The 25,152-nt window shown below is 37.1% G+C and overlaps 1 protein-coding gene and 1 long non-coding RNA gene across 2 annotated transcripts in view; one reads left to right on the top strand and one right to left on the bottom strand.

Annotated features, from left to right (window-relative positions):
- Window positions 1-2,500: 2,500 nt before the first annotated feature.
- LOC119472211 lies at window positions 2,501-15,817 on the top strand. Its single transcript, XR_005201331.1, has 2 exons — window positions 2,501-2,747; window positions 13,437-15,817. It is a non-coding gene; the product is annotated as an uncharacterized LOC119472211 (long non-coding RNA).
- The window catches only part of DOCK4 (dedicator of cytokinesis 4), a 402,523-nt gene continuing 380,244 nt past the window's right edge, over window positions 2,874-25,152 (bottom strand). Inside the window, exons 27-30 of the mRNA XM_017535020.2 lie at window positions 16,753-16,847; window positions 5,679-5,754; window positions 3,439-3,539; window positions 2,874-3,013 (exon numbers count right to left, since the gene is read on the bottom strand). Of these exons, the coding sequence (XP_017390509.1) occupies window positions 2,947-3,013; window positions 3,439-3,539; window positions 5,679-5,754; window positions 16,753-16,847 (339 nt within the window). The 3' untranslated portion in view covers window positions 2,874-2,946. The remainder of the gene's footprint in view (window positions 3,014-3,438; window positions 3,540-5,678; window positions 5,755-16,752; window positions 16,848-25,152) is intronic.

The raw sequence follows: 25,152 nt of genomic DNA on the forward strand, positions 1-25,152 counted from the left end.
TATATATATATATATGATACTGATTTATGAATTCATAAAAGCTTATTAGCTTTATTAAAACATGATGATGTTGTCTTTGTCAAGCTTTCTCATAGTTCCAATTAAATTGGGAAAAAAGTTTAAAATATAAGATTTTAAAATTAAGATTTTAACAGGTGTGGACCATTTTTTCTTATGCCCTCCAAAACACTTGCATATAGACAGTGCTTCATAAACTTAGTCATATGAATTGTTACATTAAAACATGGCAAATTTATAATTACCTAAATTCTCTTTTAGCATTCAAATTCTCACCATGCCATATTTATAAGTAAACCAAATGATAACTAATGCATTTTGATATTCCTAAGTAACAAGCTGATTTAAGGCCTATAAGGGTATCAAAAAATCACCCTGAATACTTAATTCTTCTTCTCATTTTATAAAAATATATGTTGGAAGAAAGGCTTTATCATTTCCGAATATTTTCTAATTCTAGCTATCATACAATAGCAACAAACTTTAAAATTCACCTAATATTTGGGAAGTCTCTGCAGTCAGGACACAACTCTAGGGAAACAATGCAGCAACCAAGGAATGAAGTGAAAATTTACACTGACCTTATGCCTGAACCATGTCATGCTGTCATGCTGGGAATCTGTAAGTCAAGTATAAGGGAGGAAACTTTTTTTTTGAGACTGAGTCTCACTCTATTGCCAGGCTGGAGGGGAGGTGCCTTTTCTAACAGAGTCCCAGGATTGTGCTGAGCTAGTCTTTAGGGCTGGAACAACAAAGAAAGAGGATAAACTAAAGCAGTGCTTTTCAGTTTTTAGCTAAGTACATAAGAATCACCTGGAGAACTCACTAAGAGAGATTGCTGTGCCCCAATCCCAGAGATTCTGTTTCAGTAGGTCTAAGGTAGAGCGAGAGATTTTGCATTTCTTACAAGCTTCCAAGTATGCTGATGCTAGAGTGTGACAAAATACTGCAATATAGGGATTGATATGCTTCAGAAGTTTTCCATATTCTCTAGATCTCAGACAAAAGAGAAAAAATTTAACATAAAAACCAGAGAGGCAGAAATAGTTTCATTTTAGAAGAAAGACAAAATAGAGGATGAAAGTTTATGAAGTATACAATGACATGTTTAGGGAGATTAAAAGTGACAGCTTTATTTAGCAGCCCAAGGGTCATGGGTCTAAGTGCATAGCTGTTATGTTTTGGATATAGATTTATGTGGAAATAACCATAGATGGCAAAGCTGACAAGTATCTAGAACAGGAACTGGCCATGTTTTTTTTTTAACATTCTAGTAACCCAACTGAATCTGTCCTGGTCTCATAAATTGAGCCCAGAAAAGAGCTTAGACAACCACAACCGCAGTCAAACAGATTCAATGCAGCATTCTTTCAAAAACATCTTGCTAAATTAATGTCAAAGGCAATATGGACACTACAAGGGCCTTGATCTTCTTTTGAAAAAGTAAGGACACAAAGAATCAATAAAACCTGAAGACTAAGAAGAGCAGTCTCCAAATAAGAAAACTATTTTTGATCTGTATCTAAAGATAGATCATGATATTTTCTGGTTGGCCTTACATAGTTGGAGGTTGGAGGTTGTTTTCAAGATGTTAACTCATTTTTTTTTTTTTTTAGAGTCAGATTCTCACTCTATTGCCCAGGCTGGAGTATAGTGGGGTGATCTTGGTTTACTGCAACCTCCACCTCCCAGGTTCAAGTGACTCTCCTGCCTCAGCCTCCCAAGCAGCTGAGATCACAGGCGCCCACCACCACGCCCAGCTAATTTTTGTATTTTTAGTAAAGACAGGGTTTCACCATGTTGGCTAGGCTAGTCTCGAACTCCTGACCTCAAGTGATCTGCCTGCCCCAGGCCCCCAAAGTGCTGGGATTACAGGTGTGAGCCATTGCTCCCAGCCTCATTTTTTTTTTTTTTTTTCTAAAATCATCAGCAACCACTGAACACCAGGCTTAATTATATATAACAAGGCTCCCTCAAGTTGCTATGTATACTTGAGGGATATACATAACCTATTAAAAAAAAAATAGCCCTGTTATGATCCTGGTCAAAAATCAGTCTGTAACATGAGTGGAAGTAAAACAACAATGGTTCTATTTTCATTCACAGAAAATAAATCTTTCCATCTTCAAGTTGTGCTTGGATGAGCCCAAGAGAAAGGATACTTTCAGGTCATTACATATTCAACTCAAATAGGTCAATCACTTTAATAAATCAAAGAGGAGAATTAAGATGCAGTAATAGTAAATGAATACTAAAAATCAGCATACTTAATATACCAAATAAAATAAGTTATAAATCTCTAGAAAGGGACCCCATGCCAATGAATTTTAAAACAACTTGTTTCCCAAATATTATTGTTTCCTATGCAACCAGATCTGTACCATCAATTTTCTGGGATAATATACTCTATCTGCTTTGGCAGATTAACACAATTGTATCCAACAGTTTCTTAGCAACTGCAGATGCTTTTAAAATCCCTTGGCTATACTCCTTACATATAGGACAATGGTTTCAGGTTTTTAAGAGTAGTGACGTTCAAGTCAACGTTTCATGAAGTTTAACCTAAATTTATTATGATTCACAGTTTCAATTCAGAGTTCTAGAAATTCTGAGTTGTTACAGTTTCAAATTCTGAAAGATTACCTCATTGCTGGAAATAATATGTGTAATGTTGAAGGAATGCTAGATGATAAAATTTTATCATTAATTAACAAATGAAACACACAAAGGTAAGGTGACTTTTCTTAGAGACCAATTTAAAGAATTAGTTGTAAACTTCTTCAATGCCAAAGTGTCAATTACTTTCTATTGATGTTTATTGATTTAGACATTTGGTTTCAAATGCTGTCATTGGTAAATTGCCTTTCTTCAGCTGTACACTTCAAAGTACAGTGACGAGCTATATAGTGGATGTGGCTTCTCTTTTCTTCACTTACCTAGGTTTTGCCACATGCTGAAAATTTCACAACCCATTGTTACCCGCATGTCACCATATCTGAAATAGAAAAAAAAAAAAATAAACCTGATACAACACCTCCAGAACAAAGAAGTATTTGTGTGTCTTTAGGATACAAGCTGTCATTCTGAATTAAAAGGTAAGGAGTTTTTAATTAAAGATGTTTAATATACATTTCATGATGCCTCTAAGTCAAATCGTTATGTAAACCGTTTAGTAAAATAGATGTGTTTCATAATTTTTTGCATCTACAGAAATTTTGAATCCTGAAAGAGCCAGGTCAAAACAATGTGCAAACATGTTTAAAATATCACAGCGTCCAGAAAAGATTGCTTCTTGACCTCTTGGTCACTGGTTCTTCACTGTGTGATTTCCAGTTATGGCCATTCTGGTTTGTGAATAATTTGAACTAAATACTCTTTAAGAGGCAACATTTCTCACCTGATTTATACATTGATACTTACTTTTCTAACACCTTTTTCTTCTTGGAAGGTGTGAACATCTCTAACTGCAGACACAACTGGTTTATAAAAATGACTGCAAGGTAAAAGTAGGAATCCCAGATCTAAAACAAGAACAAGATATTTCAATACTATGGTGTTACAAACATATTGACAAATGAAGTGACACAGTATTTTGCATTTGCTTCCAAACTGGTAAGGCGATGAGGGTATAGCTGAAGTAAGATTGACCCTGAGTTGATAATAGTTGAACCGTCATAGGTGTTCATTACACTATTCTCTCTACTTTTACATATGCTTGACATTTTCTATAACAAAGAACTAAATAAATAATACCATTAATATCTAGGTATATATTGCTCCAAAGGTATATTCCAGGTTTCACAAGCATTTTGGTATATGCTAAATGGTAGGTGTGTGGTTCCTCTTGTAATATGTCTGAGAATCTCCAAGAGGATATGTTATAAGATGGATTTCTTTATTCCTGTGAGTTCATTTTTGGAACTCCTTTTAACGTACAACCTGTAAAAAATGCATACACTTCTTCAGATAGGCTAATTGCTTTAAATTCAGACATTATATAAAAATTCCCTACCCAGACAAATCTTTTAAGTGTTCTTATACCAAAAAACAGAATCAGAAAGAGATCTGAATAAAGTTCCCTGAAATAAACTTAGCTAAATAAATAAATAAAGGACATAATGGAAGGAAATACTTCTCCTCTGATACCATGTAAAACTAAAGACAAATAACAAACCCGGAGAAATATGACACAGAATTAATATCTGTTATAGATGAAGAGCTCATACAAATAAAGAATATAATAAAACCCTAAGCAAAATAATGAATAAAAGTCAAGAACATAAAATTCACAAAATTATGAATTTTGGTCAATAACTTGTAACTAGTCAGTAAGTAATAACTAGTGAGAAATGCAAATTAAAGCAAACAGGATTTTTCTCTTTATCTGTCAAGAAAAAAATTTCTTCCAGTGTTGGTGTAACTGCAGGAAAACAGGCAATCAAATATAATTGGTATAACCTTTCACTCAACAATTCCACTAATAAATATTTATCTAAAGAAATACTTAAGGTCCAGGCACAGTCTCATGCCTGTAATCCCAGCACTTTGGGAGGCTGAGGCAGGCAGATTACCTAAGGTCAGGAGTTTGACACCAGCCTGGCCAACATGGCAAAACCCCCTCTCTACTAAAAATACAAAAAAAATTGGCTGTGCATGGTGGTATTTGCCTATAATCCCAGCTACTTGAGAGACTGAGGCAAGAGAACTGCTTGAACCTGGGAGGCGGAGGGTGCAGTGAGCTGAGATCACTCCACTGCACTCCAGCCTGGGCAACAGAGTAGGACTCCGTCTCAAAAAAAGAAAAGAAAAGAAAAAAAAAACCCAGAAACAAAAAAAGAACAAAAGAAATAATTAGGGATATATGCAAAGATTTATTTTATAAGCATGCATATAAAATGAGTAATTTATAAGAATGAAATATGAGGTTTTGACATACTATAAGCTATAATATAGACAAATATTATATAACTATTAAAATTCCTTTTGTGATTTTTGGTATTTTCTTATTTTCCAATAAGAAAATTTTATAAAAATGTTTAATATGAAAAATGTTATCGAAAACAGAATATGAAACAAAGATGCCAATAACAAAGAAAGATCATTTAGGAAAGAAAGCCAAGATAGGCACTGCTCATCTTTGTTTGACATTTATCATTTGCTATTTGAAAAATGGTATACCAAGAATTTGTAGGCACCCAGGCATATCACATTATGTTATAGATATACAGAGGGTTCTGCCTTAAACAATCCTACCAGTGTTTCATTTTTTTCTTCTCATTTATTCATTCTAAAAAATGGGAAGACAGAGAAATAAGAAACTAAAGAGTTAACTTTGTAAATGTTTTCTTCACATAAACTCCATTTCTAAAAAGTAAAAAAATTATGTTCAAAGTCCCCTTTGTCACAAACAGGGATCATATAGAAAAGAGCAGGAATTAAAATTTATAGTAACAATAAAAAACCATCTCCTTTTAGGCACTATGATTTTCCAGGTTGATAAGCATTATTACAGCCTTCATCTGTTCACAAACATAATGAAAACTGTTTTATTATTATTCATAGTTAAAACTAATATGGCCCAAGAAAATGTTAGGTAATTTCCTATAATACAATGCAATTATTTTAGCCCAAGCAGGAGAGTCAGCTAAATGAATGCTTACCTTATAATCAAAGTTTTCATTTAAGAAGTTCTTACGAAGTGCATCCGAGAGGTACAGAACTGTTGTAATGATAACACTAGTGATAAAAAAGGAAATGTCAAGGTGAAAACTTCATATTAGTGAAAATAATTTAGTATACAAGAATAATAAGATATTAAAATAAAGTCAGTAGGCATTTGGAGCAATATTAAATAATTCATATTTGAAATAAAAAAGAGACACCAGGCAAAAAAAAGGGGAAGAAATCTATCACTGAAGTCAGGTCCTTTGTAAACTGATACACAGAAAGATCTATGAAATTCATATGACTCAGACAGTAATACATTATTATCTTGATGTTTTGTAATGTTTTTTATTAATTTCCAAACAAAACAAAATGATTTACTACAAACATAACATTCCATATTTATTTGGTTTTGAGACAGGATCTTACTCTGTTGCCCAGGCTGGAATGCAGTGGCTTGATCATAGCTCACTGCAGCCTCGAACTCCTGGGCTCAAGTGATCCTCTTGATTCAGCCTTCCAAGTAGCTGGGACTACAGGCACATGCTGCTGGGCCCAGCTAAGTGTTTTTTCAGGTTTTGTGAGACAGGGGTCTCCCTATGTTGACCAGGCTGGTCTTGAACTCCTGGCCTCAAGCTATCCTCCTGCCTAAGTGCTAGGATTACAGGAACACTTCATTCTGATGATCATAAAAGAAGACCACACTTTTTTAAACACAGAGAAAAAATGGAGCCCAAAGACAAAATGGATAGGAAAAAATAATAGAATATATTGAATTTATTTAGCCTTCTCTCTGTTCTCTCCTGTTTAAAGTGTTAGAGGGCATGCAAAAGCTATGGAAGGCAGATTCCCTCTGTCAGGGCGACAAGATTTCCACTAAAGAAACAATTACAGACTGTGAAATTGTCTATAACCCAGTGCTAAGCTGTGTGAAACCGACAGAGTGTTAGAGACATTCAGAGAAAGGGCCATCTCCAGGACAGGAGAAATCAGAAAAAGGCTGACCGAGGGAACAAATATAGCCACAGGTAGCTCACTGGGGAGATAAAAAAAAAAAAGGATTTGGTGAGCATTCTTGGTTAGTTCTAGAGCTTTGCAATTTGTTCAAAATCTGCTAATTTTTACAACCAGAGGATAAATAAAGTTGAATGTATTTCCAGTTGGTTTACTTAATATTTAATACAGCATTATACTGAAGCAAGATAAGCCACCCCCTGAGCTACTAATAACTGAGCACCAATATATACATTGTTGATATTTAAAATTTCTTTTGCCTTTTCTGAGATGCAAGTGTAATGAGTGCTATGATGTGATAAAGCCTCACTTTTCTTCATGGGATTTGGTATTGAAGGATGTAGTTATGTCATGTTAGGTAAAATGAAAAACAAAACAAAAGAAAGCAAAATACACTATCAACTTTGTACCTTGGTTATCTTGCTAACAGAGATTATATTTACTAATTAGAAAAATATAGTCTTTGAAATATATAAACATTCATTATTGTTATTTGCTGGGAAACTCACTATTACAGCTTTCTGGTGGGATAGGGAAACATTAACAAGGGTAGGTTGATGGTTCAATGGGGAAGTTCAAGGTAAAGAAAAGGAAAAACAACCACAATTTCATGGGCACCCACTCTACCGTGAACAGGCAATGTTACATGCGTGTGCATTTTACATATGTCATGTGCACCTTTCAGTGAATCTTACTATGAAATTTAGCTATAAGAAAAACCTACAAGATTGAGAAGTCTTGTGGTTTCTTCAGTCCCCTAAATGGCAGGTATCATCAGTGAAAGTCATTTCAAAGAGATACATCACCTGCCAATGATGGTATAATGTGGCAATTTCCCAAAGACACTGGAGAAACCAATGATAATTGAAGACATCATTGATGTTCCGAAGTATTTTACTTAAGTTTTACTATAAGAAACTGAAACTGAATCATCAGAAAATGAAAGGCTATCAGGCAAGGAAGTTGTTCTTGCCTAGCATCTAATAAGATCATTGGACTTCTAAATTTAAAGAAGAAAAACCTGTATCCTTAACATGTAGTTATAAGCACAAACTTTCTGCTTTGATGTTCAACAGAGAAATACACACAGTCCCCCTACACCTGAGTTTTACATTAAAAATCACCTTGTGGCCCACAGTTTCAGCTTAAATTGATGTTCAGACACAATACCTCTGGTTTAGTGAAATATGCCGTATCTGAATTTAGACTACCAGGCCAAATGTCACAGAAAGAAGGAAATAAACTCAATTTTCCAAGGGAGAGAGAGGTTATTCCAGGGCAAGGTTTACCAAATGGTTGTTTACATAGTGGATCCCAAACAAAGAATAAATATTTGTGGCTTTCTGAAGTACACTTGCTGGTACACAACATGGAACCTCTGTGGCCTTACTCTAGAACAGTGGCTCTCAACCTACCCTGTGCCCTAGAATCACCAGGGAGCTTTTAGAATATGGATGTCTGGATCACATCCCCAGAGACTAATGATTGCTCTGGGCTACAACCAGAACATCAGGACTGTCAAAGCTCCCAAGTGATTCCTATGGTGTACCCAAAACTGAGAACCACTGCTCTACCTTACAGCAGTGCTTCTCAAACTTTAACAGGTACCTGGTTATCTAGTTAAAGTGCAGATGATCCAGCAACCCTGGAGTGGGACTAGAGATTCTGCATTTCCAACAAGCTCTAGTGGATGCTAATGCTGTTGGTTTGCAACCACCTGTGGAAGAACTAGGCTCTGGGGCGGCCCAAGTCAGAAATAACATTCCCGCAAACTCTGCTTCACCATTCTCCCGACTTCTGAAAGTTTAGGCAGATTTGTATGGGACCTCTTTCATAGGGGTCCTGCAGTTCTTATTTCTAGATTTAACACCACACCCTCTTACCAGGGTTGCTTTACCATTAGGCAGAAAGAGTCACAGGGCATAGGGCCTGTGAGCCTTTCAGGGAATCTGGAAAACTTTGAGACCTGAAAGAATGTTATGAAACCAAACTGAAACTGCAAAATAAAAAGTAAAAATGAATAATTACATGTTCACAGAAAGTGACACGATGACTTTCATTAATTGCCAATTTTAATATTTATGCAATTTAAAATTATGGATTACTTTTTATAATTTTATAATTCCTAAATATAGTATACACAAATGCTGAGAAATCATAGCCAATCAAAATTAAATTATTTTACTTAGTAAGCTAATGAGTAAGAAGCAAATATAAAAAGTACTTTTAATTTTTTTCTTCAGCAAAATTATATCTAATGTGGCATGTGGGTCTATTTAATGTTTGATAGAAGTAGGGCTTCCAAAAATATGACTGCCCAAGGCTAGAAAGACCTTAAAATGACGATTGAAATGCTTTTCTTTCATACCTATAACATTCACCCAAGCTGCCAAGAGTTCCCAGAGCTTTCTGTGGTAACTCGTCACTGAGGCCATTTCCTGACACACAGGTCCCTAAGCCAGCCAGAGGCATTTATACATTATTGCTCCTTCATTTTAGTAGATACCTGTGGAGTTTAGGGACCTTTCTTTACTCGTTTCAATTTATCCAAAACTACGTGGCTTCTCTGGTTTCATTCTTTCACTCTGGTGTTAGTGAAATATGACAGTATCTAAAATTTAGACTATCAGGCCAAATGTCACAGAAAGTTGGTAACAAACTCAATTTTCCAAAGGACAGAGAGGTTATTCTATGGCAAGGGTTACCAAATTGTTGTTTATATGGTAGATCCCAAACACAGAAAAAATATGGAGTATTAAATATTTGAGTATGGAGTATTAAAAATCTCAGTGCTCCAACCCAATAGTCAAAAAAGATTTTCAATCTTCTACCACAAATGGCCGAATTACTGATTTCTTCCTCTTTCTCTTTCTTTTCTTTCTTTCTCTCTTTCTTTCCCTCCCTCCCTCCCTCTCTCCCCTTTCTTCCTTACCTTCCTCCCTCCCTTCCTTCTTTCCTTCCTTCCTTCCTCCCTCCCTCTCTTTCTCTCTTTCCTTCTTTCTTTTTCTTATTTCTTTCTTTCCCTCCCTTCCTCCTTCCCTCCCTCCCTTCTTTCTTTTCCTCTTTCTTTCCAGATGGTGTCACCCAGGCTGGAGTGCAGTGGCCTGATCTCATCTCACTGCAACCTCCACCTCCCGGGTTCAAGTGATTCTCTTACCTCAGCCTCTCAAGTAGCTGCAACTACAGGCAACCACCACTGCGCCCAGCTAATGTTTGTATTTTTAATAGAGATGGGATTTCACCATGTTGGCCAGGGTGGTCTCAAACTCCTGACCTCAAGTGATCTGCCAGCTTCGGCCCCACAGTGCCTGGCCCAAATTACTGATTTCTGCCACATCAATGGATGCACTAGGATCATTTTTGACAATCATAATCTACAGGAACAGCATGATAAAACTTATGTGTAAAAGAGAAACTGGTATACAGGGAATCAAAGTTATTGCTTTATGGTTTTCCAGTTGCCATCTCATTTTGAGCTTAAGAAATAACTTTAAGTAACCTTATTTCTCCCTCTCCCTCTCACCTGGGAAAGCTTATCTCCCATAATTTGTTTTTTTGTTTGAAAATTACTCCGGTTTCATAATCTGCTCAAGCATAAGCCCATCTCCAAAAATCATACATGGACTGAGAGAAACACCTTTGTGGATAAACTGAGTCTTGACAATATTGATGTTTATACAATGAAAAACTAAGGAAATCTAAATCTATGGTCCAACAATTTCCCTACAACCTGGTGGATTAATTGGGGCAGCAGAAATCAACACAAAGACATGCAGGGGAGAAGAAATTCCTGGATAACCAATGTGGGAATGCATCTAAACTAGTGGTTCTCAAACTTCAGCATGCATGAAAATCACCCAAAGGATGCTTAAGACCTCACTACCTATGGCTTGGGTGGTTTGCAACCAGGCCCAACCAGGCGATTCTGATGCATGTAGTCATCCTTATTCTGAGGACTGGTGTTACACACGAAGAGAAGATTAAGGGCTGGAACTTAGAGAGCAATAGCATCTGGGAATTTGGCCTTGTTTACCACTGCATCCACAAGGGCAGAGACTAGTAAGTGTGTGTTAAATGACTGTAGCCTCATGACAACATTTGAGTCTATGCTTTGTTATACTGATTTGCCATTTTAGGTGACTCTAAAATGTGAAGCTTGTAAAACTTTTAATTTTCCTTTTAGCTATTTTGAACGGACTGAAATTAGACAGGCAAAGCTGATCCAAGTGGAGGGCACAGAATCAGCCAAAGTAGGGAAGCAGAGAAAGGAGTGATTTTGCTTTCAGTCAATGAGGCACACAGTGTGGATGAAGCAAAAAGAATGGAAAAGGATTTACATGGAGTGATTTTCAAACCCTTTTGACCAGTACTCCACTGGGTAGTAATGGTGGAAAATCACTCATATGACAACAGCCTTTGTTTTGACCTTTTAGGCTTAAATCCTAAGAAAGCCTTTCCTTCACGCATTCATTCTCTCTACCAACTCCTCACAACTCACCTGGAGGAGATGAATTGTGCAAGCAATTCTTGTGCCAATATTTGCTGTATCTATTCAAGTTTGGCACATTCAGCATAGTAATATATAGTTTCGATAAAAAATAAATATCTATTCTCTCCCTGAACAGTAAAATCCTTTAAGGACAACTACACTTAATAAAAAAAGCCAAAAACAAAACAATAAAACAAAGCTGTGTCAATGGATGCTATGCAGATCAGCTACTCCACCACTCAGGGTCGGTAATGCATATTCCGCCTTCCTTCCTGTTACTATGGATAAACTGTCAATGCTCCCAGCTTTCTTTGTGTGCAGTAGATCAATGCTGCTCTAAGTGTGGGAAGCTTCCTGCCTTGAGAAAAGTCTTATCACAAAAAAAAAAAAAAATGTCAGTTTAATTAAACTGCATGCTTATACTGTGATTTATTTTTAGGTGCAAGCTTGTCATGGACAGGTAGCAGAGAGTTCTCGGGCTGGCATACGTAGCAACCTTGCATGCAATCCCATCCCTGCTTGCCCAAGGACATTGTTCTTTTAATTATCCCTGTTTTCTTTAGCACCAATATTTCTGTCTTTTACTAACAGGGCCATTCCTATTAGTAACTCAACTTGCTGTAATAACCCACATTCTAAAAAGAATCCCAGTCCTCCCGTCTCCTTCCAGATATAGCCCTGTTTCTCTGCTCCCTTTGGTAGTAAAACTCCTCCTGTAATTACTGTTTTCAGTTTCTCAACTCCTATTCACTCTTGAAGTCACTCTAATCAGGTGTTCCTTTTTACCACTCCAGTGAAACACTTGTCATGGTCACCAATATCTACCACGCTGCCAAATCCCAGGACCAATTGTCTGTCCACATCACCACCAGCCTCCCAGCAACTCTAGATACTGCTTCCTCCTTGAAATGCTTTCTGCTCAGCATATCGCACCCTGCTGGTTCTCATCTTACATCACAGGCGGCTCTTTTTCAGTCTTCTTCACTGGATACTTTTCTACTTCCTGACCTTTAAAATGTTGGCATGCCCCGGGGCTCAGCCCTGTCTTTTTCTCTTTTCAGTCTATACTTTCTTCCTCAGTGCTCTTGTTCAATTCCAAGGCTTCAAATCCTAACCACATGCTGAGGAGCCTAAATGTACATGTCCAGCCCCAACGTCATCCCTGAGCTCCACGCGAGCATGCCTAGCTTTCCCTTTTACATCTCCACTTGGATATCCAACACACCTCAAACTTATGTTCAATTTGGCATTCTTCACTCCTCTCACCCCCAATGCTACACCTCTCTCCATATTTTCCACCTAGGTGAATGGCATCACAATTCATCCTTTTGCTTGGGCCAAGCATCTAAGGAACATCTTCCATTACTTTTCTTCTCTCCCACCCACACCCAGTCGCTTGCAAGTCTTATCATCCTCATCTCCAAACCAATCTTCTCGTTACCTTCATTGCTATCCAGTGATGTCCAAGCCATCATCAGCATCTCTTACCTGGATGGCTTCAGTTTCAGTTCCTAACCGGTTCTTTCTGGTTTCTCTTTGGTCTCTCTATATCAATATCTAGGCTCCATCTTCCCCCACCAACCTTATCTTTACTGGTTCCTTCCCTCCTCACATTTCAGCCATACTAACAGTCTTTCAGTTCTTCGAGTGTGCCACATTTACTCTGACCACAGGGCCTTTGTATCTACTATTCCTACTGATAGAATCATTCTTTCTTCGCCGTTTTTCACCCCCTGCTTAGCTTTCAGTTCAAGCTTCACTCCTTCATGAAAGACCCACCTATTCTAGTCCAGAACAATGTTCATTTCATAACACTTTCATGGACCTGTGCTCTTTGTCTTTATACTACTTATTTACACATTAGGCACTGGAAAACATTGGCTGAATAGATGGGTCAGTAAATGAATGGATGTCCTCTCTAAGAAACTTTGATTTAACCAATCGTTTTTTGGCTACGTAGATCTCAAAACCCAAGTTGGTTAATGTATGATATGTTTGAGGCCAACATGCACACAAGATAACCAAAATAAAGACCTGAAATGTCAACTGAAGAAAGAGGGAGTTTTTACTTTCCTCAGTAAGCAAGCGTGTTATAAGATTTTTCTTCTTGGAAATATGTATAAAGCTGTGACTTTATTTTTGTACTTTATTTCACAATGTGTATGGGAAGCGGGTGGAGAGAAGCTTGTCTCAAAGTGTCCTGTATTTTTGGTACTTAATTTTCATCCTCCTTATGTTCCTTCTTTCTTAGATTGAGCAGTTGTTCTCATCAGAAACATCTACCAGGAACTTACGGGGGGTCATGAGACAGCTCTGCAGCAAGCAGGGAAGAGAAGAAATGCTTCTTGCCCTTGCAGAGCTGTGAGAGGGCACACTTGATATGTCACGCAATATTAGGGATGCAGGTAGAAAAAAACGAAGAACCACATAAATCACCAGGTATGTGGTCTCAGCCTCTGACACAGCGTCACATAAAGCAGGAAAGCTACAAGATTTGGAACAACACAGCTTATAGATGAAAGTTGGAGGCATTTAATTTACTTGAAAACACAGGCAGAAAGGATCGACACATAAAAGAACATTCATTTTGAGAGATGAGCAAATTCAATTGAGTTCAAGGGTAGGGCAATGGTGACTTCTCAGCCACCTGCTAGGCACATGACTGTGTTAATAAAAGTGGGAGTTTGGGTTAAAATGCCCCTTTGAGAGGCCCTGAACAACTGTTTGTCTAAGAAAGTTGAAACTATGGAAGAAAAGGTGGTCAACTTCAGAGACGTAGATTTAACTGCTGCAACTTGCTTCAACGTGGTTTAGCCAAGCGGAAACTTTTCTTCCGAGTGTATGCTCTTTAACATATTTAAGATGTCTTAGACATCTTTCAGAAATCTACTTTGCTACCAGTATTATACAGGTTAATATTTTTCATAAAGCACAAATAGTGGAGGGCTAATTTTTGGACTACACTGCACTTATGAAGCAGAGTAAACCTCATCTGCTTTCATGACTTGAATGGAGGAGAATGGTTAGAGACTCTTAAACGAGGAGAGGAGAGGAAAGAAGAGGCAAGAGCAAGAGCATACAGCAGACTGGCTGCTCCAACTTGGCAGTGGTCTCACTAGACCCTGGAGTCCTGTCCATGAATGGAGTTGGACTTGCAGCCACCAGGCAATGCCAGTGGAGAGGCAGTGCCAGGCTCCTACCAGCACTCACATGGTTGGCAATGGAATGAAATCACCACATTTAGCAAGAGCTGATGGCACTTTTCTTGGGTTTGCTATGGGAGTAACCTTCTGTTTAAATGTATTACATAGAGCTCATCTCTAACAAAATGATGTTTCTATTTGGTTAACACTGTAAATGAAAATTCTAAAACAGTGTGTGTTTACTCAAAAGTAGAATCTATACTTCTCAGACTGCTATCCACTTGTGTGACCGTAAAGTCTTTATAATTGGAGTAAAGATGGGGCAGAGAGAGGCAGTATTTAATATCAAGAAGCCACACTGTTGTCACAATTTTCAGCAAGCTTAAGCAGAAAATGTGTATGTAAGGAACAAAATGTCAATGCTACTTTCAGTGTGAATTTCTACCACTGAAATTTTAATTCAATCCAAAATATTCCTCTGCACATGAGTCAGAAGAATGACCGAGAACTGATGCTATGTGATGATGATGTTCACCACTTGGACCTCTTCCCATCTGGCTCCCTGGATCACCTCACAGCCCTTCCCTGGTACCCAGAATGTTTGCTTTTCGGTTATAAGGCCAGATGCAAGAGCAAAAACTTCCACCTAAATCTGTAGCATGTGGACATCCAAATGAATAGATATTTCATTCTACTCATAGATATCAAATTAAATATGTTAAATTTTAAAGAGAGCTATTTTAGCAGTCTCAATTAGTCTTCAAAATGGAAAAGCTGCTTCTGTACTTATGTAAAATATAAAATGCTATGTTATACTATTTGTTACTTCACAAAGTTTTTAACACATCATTTTAACACCTCCAAGTCTATAAATGTATACTGCAGCAGAAGCCATATTGAGCATATATAATCAAAATTGAATTCCATATTCCTGCAGCTCTCGCCACCACCAAAGCTTGCCATCTGGAGAAAACACGGGGCGACCATGGCCTATGGATAGATGCTTAGAGGATCCAACCTTCATCCTGAGCATGAGGGAGTTGGCATTTGGAAAAGAGGAAGAAGGGGAAGCAGGCAAATGTGGGGTTGGAGAGTGAGAAAGCTAATGAAATAGAATAAATAACAAGCTTGGAAGTGAAGGTCAGGCCAGTTTCCTAGAGCGCTTTTCCATTCTGTATCCCGAGACTATGGAGACAGGAAGTAGAGAGAGCAGATAAATTCATGACACTGTCTTCTCTGGGATCAGACCCTGCCATTCCGACTGCCCTAATATCTCTTCCTGGCTCCTCTCTCTTCTAGTATTGTTCTCAGATCGTGCTGAATATGCTTAATATAAACTAACTTTATCATCTCCTAGAGATTCTAATATCAACTTTTGGTCAATAACCTCCCAAATGCCTGTATTTTGTTCTGAAGTTTCCTGAGGGCAATATTTTCAGCTCTCTATTGGCGAAACCAATTGGGTGAATAAAAAGAACTTTAATCTCCATGTGTCCAACTCAAGGGTCATGTCTTATTCCCAGTGTCGAGCAAATGGCAGATGCTTAATGTATGTCTTTTGTTAAGAAGAATTAAGAAAAATCAGAAATGACTCAAATGTCTAGTAACAGAGCATTGGTTAAATAAACTATGGTATGGCCATTAAGTGGAATATTATTCAGTTGTAACGGAAAATACATAAAACAATAAGAGCTTTCAGCTGGGCGCGGTGGCTCATGCCTGTAATCCCAGCACTTTGGGAGGCTGAGGCGGGCAGATCACCTGAGGTCGGGAATTCAAGACCAGTCTGGCCCACATGGTGAAACCCCATCTCTACTAAAAATACAAAAATTAGCAGGGCGTGGTGGCACATGCCTGTAATCCCCATTACTCAAGAGGCTGAGGCAGGAGAATCGCTTGAACCTGGGAGGTGGAGGTTGCAGTAAGCCAAGACTTCACTATTGCACTCAAACCTGGGCAACAAGAGTGAAGCTCCATCTCAAAAATAAATAGATAGATAGATAGATAGACAGCTTTCTTTCTATCTATTAATTTGGAAAGACTGCCAGGATTTCTAAGAGTAAGAGCATTGTACAGAACGGTACGTATATGACACTACCTGCCGGCCTCTGCATAAAGGAACACCAGAAGGATATGTAAAAAACAAAGATAAGTGGTTATATAGCCTAGGGGTAGAGGGTCAATGGGAATAGAGCTTCTCAATGCATATGCTATTATGTTGTTTACATTTTGAATGATGTTAATATATACAAAGGAAACGATAATTCAAAACAAATGTCAATAGTTTTTTTAAAGACTTAATTCAGAAGCAAAAAAACCCCAACACCACCAGTTCAAACTTGAGATCAAATGAAAAAGATCATTTTGTACTCTCTTCTTCCTCTATACATTGAGTTGCAAGTATCATCAACTTAAATGTCTTACTTGTTAGCAACCAAGCGCATAACAGTCCAGTCCTTTGGAAACATCTCTGGGCGTATCAATATTCGGAATACAGTAAATATCTGCAGCAGGAAATCCTTGGATAAGGAGAAAATAGATCATTTTGTTGGTTTATGGTGACTGTCGGCATACATACACACATACACACTGAGTACTGCTGTTACCATTTCCATTGGCTTCTAGAGAAGGTAGCCACAGTTTAATAGTTTGCCCAAGGGAAGGATTCATGACCCTTCCAATTCTCAGCACTCACACCCAACCAAATGTTTTCTTTTCTTTCTTGGGCACAGTGAAAATGAGTTTTTATTTCTTTTCACAAATTCTAACAATTTAGGGTTTTGAAAATCAAGTGGAAAACTTGTAACAGAATATTAACAGGGAAACAAATTCCTTTTCTTTTATTATAGTGTCTTAAACATCAGAACTTTTCAATCCAAGAGAATAATGAACAGTCCTGGCTCAATCTGCTTTCCCTTAAGTGGGTGTCAAAATTTAGAAAGTTATGCTCATCAAAAAGCATCACATACAAAAACCTATTTTTCTTACAGGGCATTTTTGAGAGGCAGTACTAATGGAATGTATGCAGGTTTATAGAATTTGAGTGAATTTTCTAGAGTATGCCATGCAGAATACATTCAAATGAGGATATGTGCTAAATCAAGCCCAGTGAGGAGTGCTTAGTAGTTATGAGAGTATCAATATATTCCTCACAAAGATGACATGCCAGATGGCAGTAATATTTACTGAGATGTTATCTTTAAATTGATCACCTGAAAATACTCTTGACAAGAAGCTATCACCAGACATGGAAATATCTCTTCTCTAAACATTGCAAGAGATAGGGTCAAATGCAGTATAGCATATGATACTTAAAGTGGAATCAAGGAGTTAACATACTACACACAATGAATGAAATGAGCTTTCCCTACTCAAAAAGGGATTGGCTCAATCTAACTTTAATTTAGATTAATTAACTAGAAAACTTAAAGAGCTTTTTGAAACCTAAGTGATTCTAGGAAAATATATTTCTTTAACAATCTGATTGAAGGTAACGATATGGTGTTGCTTCAAAAATAAAAAGCAACCCCAAACACAAGAGTTTTATTTATCAAATCCAACAACACACTATGATAAACATGTAAGCTGCTTGAATGTAAGATTATAATTGTCACTCATGTCAGAAGACAGAAAGAATCTAAAAACTGAAAACCATGTGGTCGCTTTATTTTCTTTTTATATACTCTAACAACTTCAATCAAGCCCATAAATATTTTGACACGAATTTATTTTAGCTTCTTTGGCATCAACACACATACACTGATATATAGCATGCACCATGTGGAAACATGCCCACTAGGTCATCCATCTTTAAATGACTAGACAGAGCTCCAGAATCACTGCAAGCGGGGTTTCCCAAATGTATTTCACTGTAGGTCAGGTAATTTTGGGAAACGCTTCACATTCTAGCTCTCTCAGGAGAGTAGGTCATTAGCTTACTAAAACTGTGAGAAATCCTTTCTAATGCATTTCTGAAACTTATTTTAATGGTTTCTCAGTTGAGCCTCTTGAGTTACTCAGACATGAATATATACATCACATACACTATATATTATACTATAATAGGTATTATATAATATATACTATATATACATATATGTATATATAATATATACTATAATATATAAGTATATATTTTATATAGCATATATGATATATGCTATATATTATATATAGTATATTATATATATATTATCCCTGCAAAAATGGTTTGTGCATCTATCTTTAAAGAGTTATATCGCACTTCAGTTTCCTATCTTGTTGCATTTGCTTAGATAGGTATGAAAGTCATGAAAGTGGGGATTCTTTGGCTTTATAGTCTACAATTAGCTAGGAATAGTATAAATAAATTCTCAAATGCTGAAGTTTTACCTTCTTGCCTCAACAGCTGTAACAGAATTGGAAACTGGAAGCGGTACTCTTAATGGCAGCGGCGGTGTGTGTGTATGTGTGCATGTGGTATGTGGGGTGGGGGACTATGCTGTCAGTTGCAGGGAGAAAAAGTATTCACTGAAAAGCTTGGCTATAGGAGGAAAAATATCTATCTTAGCAGCTAGCAACTTCAGTTATTCTTTTGTAGTGCTGGAGACCAAGGAAACATTATTGCAGGTGGAGGAGTTGGGGATAGAGGACCTGTTTCTGCGCTCTCTCATTTTCCTAGTCCCATTTATCTCCCACAAGAAAAGGCTGTGGCAGCATGTGACATTGCCAATGCCTGTGAATTGACATAAATCTTTTTTTCCCCCCAAGAAAACATTTCAGTGTCTCAAGTAGCTTTCTACAGTGTCCATTGAAGCTTCATTGACAATTATGAAACCAAACACATTCAACAGTAGAAATCTTACAAGAAAAATAAAAGAGCATAATAACGAGAATCAGAAAACCTAGATTTTAAATCCTGGCTATGCAATTAACTAGCTCAATGACCTTGGCAATTTATTTAACCTCTCTGGAAGCGAGTTCTCATACTTGTAAAATGTGGGGGCTTTGAAGTCTCTTGCAATTAGAGAAGATTTAAAAAAAATCAGTATGGTCATTTAGTTATTCAAAAGGCATCTCCACATTTTTCTCATTTCTAAAATGTAGGCAAACGTTTCATCACATACATAACACAAATACCTTCCATTTTAGTACTGACATGTAATTTAGATCAGCAAGTCTTTGTCTACTGCCATGCAACAGGGTTTATTCCAAAGTCAATTCCAATATTTAAAAGCAATATAACTTCAATGCTAGATTCTTTAATATTTCCCTCCCTCCTACCCAAAACACAGTGGCATTTCCTTGACCGTCCTCTTCAAGTACTTTTCAACTCTGGTCATTTCACCAAATATGTGTTTTTGCATAGATAGATGTGGTTATTTTGCACATACAACTAAGTAAGATAATTCTTTTTATAATTCAAAAAAGAACATTGCCATGCCTATAATACTCCTGCTTGGACAGCACAAAGAAGTAAGTGTTTCATATGCTACCATTTAAAGCCTGGCAGCATGGGAGCAGTCTCTCAACGTGATCACTTAACCACGTTGCATTATTTCCATGGTTAAACTGTATTATTAGTATTCTTCAAATCAGAGTTCAAAGAAATAGGAGGGTGTTACTTTATAGAAGTATTTTTTTCTGCCGAGGTCCAAGTAAGAGAGAGGTTCAAGTAAGAAAGTTATTGGGACAGTCTTCCAAAGCAATAAAAAGTCCTATATTTTACTATGAAACAAAGTAGGAACAGTTGCTATGATTTTAGAAATGATCACTAACATGTACTGGTTTATAAATACCGGGTGCTTTACTGTGTGCCAGGCACCACGCTAGATGCTGGGGACACCTGGTAAGGTAAGAAACATTCTTTTATTTATTCATGCAGCAGGCGTTTATGGAGTGTCTGGAATATACCATACAATAGTAAGTAGGTTAAATGTGCTCTTTGCTTTCATGGAGTTTACAGTTTAGTGGGAGAGATGAATGTTAATCTAAAAACCACGCAGATGCATGCATGCTTTGCAAAGATGGATAAGTCTGAAGGTCAGGTATTCCACCCAGAAGGAACAACACCTGTAGGCTGCAGAGGCAAGAGAGAGCACAGGGTTGCCTGGACTACAAGGGGCAGTGGCAAGACATGGGGCTGAAAGATAAATAGGGATAAATAAATGATAAGCAAATCTAACTTTTTCCATGGTAAGAAGTTTGGACATTTATCCTGAAGGCACTGTGGAGACACTGAGGGGTTTTATGTAGATGTTTGAGAGAGCCAAACATGTGCTTTAGATTTTCTAACTGTACCACATAAAAATTGTTTTCTGCTTACATATGATGCTATGGTATTAAGGAAGGCACAAGACAAAATTAGCTTAAAAAATGTGGTACATCTATACCACTATGCAGCCCCAAAAAGAACAAAATCACGTCCTTTGCCGCCACATGGATGCAGCTAGAGGCCTTCATCCTATGTGAGTAAACACAGAAACAGAAAACCAAATACTGTGTTCTCACTTATAAGTGAGAGCTAATCATTGGATCCCCAGTGACATAAAGATGGGGACAACAGACATGGTGGACTGCAAAAGAAGGGAGGGAGGGTGAAAGAAAAGGGCTGAAAAACTACCTATTGGGTACCACGTTCATTATTTGGATGATGGACTCAATTGAAGCCCAAATGTCAGCATCACACAATATGCTCATTAACAAACCTGCACATGCACCCCTAAATCTAAAATATTTTTAAAAAGAGAAGGGCACAAGACAAAAATTAGGTTTGTGAAACAGAATTGGCAAGACACAGAGAGATGAATCCTGAGTCTATGAAACATGAGATAAGATATCCGTAAAATAAAGCATCATGAGGCTGGTACACAGATTAGGGCATTTTCATCTTACTTCAAGCACAATGAACAGGACAGACCCTCAGACTATAATCAAATGTAATTTAAAACATTTGCCACAAATTTCAAATGTGCAATACCCTTGGTGTGAGGCTTGAATTCAATCAATGGGTGTTAATAATCATTATCACATTGAAATTTATATTCTTAAAATGGAATCTTTTAAGTGTAGTATGCAAATAACTCCCAAATGATCTTCAATCTTTTAGAGCTAAATAACCATTTTTCTGTAATCAATATATTTAAATAAAGGTAAGTCAAAATAATTGTACTGAAAATCTTTTGAAGCAGGCAGAAATATTAAGAGCATACATTCCTTCAACAAAGATTTAATGTTCCAGGTTCTGCGCTTAGGACACAAAGACGTGGTCTCTACTCTCAAGGAGCCCACAGTCATAAAAAACGCAAGGAAATGGCAAATACTGAAAGTACATTGTTGCATGCTATCAGAGAGGGAGGACTGTATCCTGTGAAGGCCTCATCAAGAAGGTGATACCTGAGCTGGATTTTGTAGGGTGAACTGAATCAGAGAAGGGATTAATAGGGGTACATATTAGGCAATGGAAGTGAGGTGGTGGTAGAATGGGCATTAAAGATAGAAAAAAAATGATTCATAGGAATAAAAAATTACGTATTTGGTTTTTAAGGAATGTAACAGTTTTGAGTGACTGAAAGGTATTTAGAAGGGGGTAGAGGATAATGGGGTTGGAAGATAAACTGAGGGTAGAAACAACATAATAAGGAGATTGGACTTTGTCCTGTAGGGAATGGGAAGTATTCAGAGTTTTAAAGTTGGATTGAGGCCTGATCAGATATAATTTCTGAAAGCTGGTGAGAGAATATATAGGAGACAATGCAGAGTTATAATTGTGCTGTATTTAACTTCCAGGTCATGTATAATCTTGTGCTTATAGCAAGATCCCCAGAGTTCTATGAGAAGTCATAATCAACAAAGCACAGGAGTCTCACTGCTGCATGTATATGAAATGCCAAGGATATGGACAAAACTGTAGCCTCCAGGACAAGGTGGGTGCATAATGAAACATTACTGATAAAAGAAGGGGGAAGAAAATCTTAATCACTACCTAGAGTTTACTTTTGTTCATTTTTACATAATGTTATATTCTAGAGAAGGAAAAAAGTAAACAATACAGAGTACCAGCCCTCAGGTCTTTGTTCTCACACACTTGTGTTCTGACACTGTGACTCACGCCTCTCACACACAAGAAGGAACTGAGAAGCGAGACACTGCACAAGAAGCCAGAAGCTACTTCAACAGTAACCCTGGAGGCATCCAGGCTCTTCAGGCATAAATGGAGTTGAAAGACCATTAGCTTAGTAGATACTTGACAGCTACATACTTTTAGAATTCATTCGGATTTATAGAACCATTGGGAAATGCTAAGACAAACCTTATTTTTCTTTGAATTGGTAAAAAGGAAAAAGCAACATTAGGAATAAAGAACAATATGAATATTCATTTGAAAAATCTCAATATATAATTGGTCAAGTATCAATTAAAACATAAAATGTGTACATCCTACGATCCAACAACTGTACTTCTAGGAATTTATTCTACAGCAATATGGGTACAACTCCATAGAAAGAGGTATATCAAGACGTTGACTGCAAGACCCATGGTAACGGCAGAAATCAGAAACAATTAAATTATGTAGCATCCATATAATGAGATTCAGAAGAATGAGGGAGTGGATTATATAACATCTATGAGATATTATCATGTAAAAAAGTATAGGTCAATATAAATAGTATGATTCCATTAAAAATATGTGTATATATATATATAGTATACAAAATAGTCTACAAGGTTATGCCTTTAGGTGTTAACAGCAGTTACCTCTGGAGATTAGGATATGCTGGGGATTGAGGGGAGGGTAAATATACTTTATCACTTTTTAAAACAGTAGGGTTATGGGGAATTTTTGGTGTCTAATTTCAATATCACTTATATTTTTCCATTAAATATCACCCTGTGAATTGTACTTTACCTGTTATTTACTTTCTAACCTAAAGGTACATACCAAACCCCAAATAACTCTCCTTCTATTAATCTGGCCTTTCTCAGCCATCTCCATTCTATGACTAGAACTGCCTTATTATCTTTAAAGAGCTGACAATTGAAATTTTATATAATTTGATAGAAAAGATTTTGGCTTAAAAAAGTTTATTAAAGTTTAGAGAAAAGCTGAGTTTAGCTGCCTGAGCAAAGAGCTCAGGATGTTAATAGAATTCCTAGCACTCCCATTTACTTGAGAACAATAATAGCATCAGTCAATCTTCACGGCGGGGGAGGTGGGGAGAGGATGAAATGTGGGTTAAGTACCACATCTGGCTCCTGGCTGTGGGATGGGGGTGAGGAGGCGTAACTGTTAGCCAGTATCATTGCAGTTTATACATATAATGCTTATTTATCAGAACAATTTAGATGGCCTTAATAGCAGATTTGTATTAGTCTTGATATCCCGAATGTCTAACCAAGATGCTCAATAAATGTTTGTTGAATCAACAATTGATATCTTTAATAAAATAATGGGCGCCTACTTCATGGGGTCCTTTTGAGGGTTACAATGGGTTAATATTAATTGACTGCTTAGAACAGTGCCTGGTACATACTAAATTGCACATAAAATGCTTGTTGTTTAGAGGTTTTCACTTCCTTTACTATCAAAACCCAAAAGTAGTCTAAAATGTTTTGGTCTTACAATCCATTGGGCAGCAAAACCTGACCAGAATGATTTATAGTCTTTATTTATCCCATATGGAGTGAATATTTTGGATCACTCCAGATTTTATTGGAGGTGCTATATATGTACCATATTATCTTTATGAAATCATAAAAATTCTGATTTCTGAAGTAAAATTGGTTCTAGGGACTTTCTATAAGGGCCTAGGGACCAGTGTTATTATCTTTGAAAATACTGCAATATAGGTTTAGGAACATAACTGGAAATATTTGGTTTTAAAGAAAATTGAGCATAGGAAACATTTATTAATATTTTTTATAAGGGGACATATGAACTTTAAAAATGCAGATTAAAATAAGATGACTAATTAGCCTTTAGTAAATGAAATAAAAATAAATAAATAAATTTATTTATTAACTCCAGTTATTTCTCTTTCGCTCTTACACTGGGAAAGTACAAGAATCTTATTCCCAGTCTAGGATAATTCTGTCCCTTCCTGCTGCCTTCTCAGAGACCTCACCCTGGAAGTTAGTACCTCTTTGTTATATTTTCAGCTTCTTCCTGTCCACAAGCTCTAATCATGAATATATTTAGACATGCTTAAGTGTCCTCCATTGTGGGTATTCATCAAAATCTACACATTCAAACTTATCCCTCTTCTTCTTGAAACACTGCATCCAATCCACTGTATTTTTTTTTTTTTTAAATTCTTCAATCCATGAAAAGTTCCCTCATCATTGAAATTGCTTGTCAGGTTCACCAGCAGTATTTAGGGACCCTTTCATGATGGTACTTGACCTCCTTGCAGTAGCAGGCACTGTTTATCACACCTCTGTCCTTCTGCTTAGGATTCTGCGTAGGCCCTTTTACCTTCATGCTCTACACTCTCCTTGGATGTTCACATTTACTCCCACGATGTCAGTTACTATTCATTGGATGACAGTTTCCGGATCCACATCCCACAACCCATCTCTCTCTCTCTTTCTCTCTCTCTCTCTCTCTCTCTCCTGAACTTCAGACACAATTTACTAAACATCTCCATCTGAATGTCCCTCAGATGACCAAACTCAGGCTGAAACTGAATTTACCTTTGCTCCCAAACCTGTATACCTAACTCCCCCTGGCATCCTCATGTGGTGAATGGCACCACACCAACATCCAGCCAGTTGTCAAAAGGCCTAGGAGTCATTTACAACTCTTCCTTCTCCTTCACCTTTTTAATATTATCAGCCATCAAGTCC

Source organism: Cebus imitator, unplaced genomic scaffold (genome assembly GCF_001604975.1).
Source record: "Cebus imitator isolate Cc_AM_T3 unplaced genomic scaffold, Cebus_imitator-1.0 Scaffold90, whole genome shotgun sequence".
NCBI lineage: Eukaryota > Metazoa > Chordata > Mammalia > Primates > Cebidae > Cebus > Cebus imitator.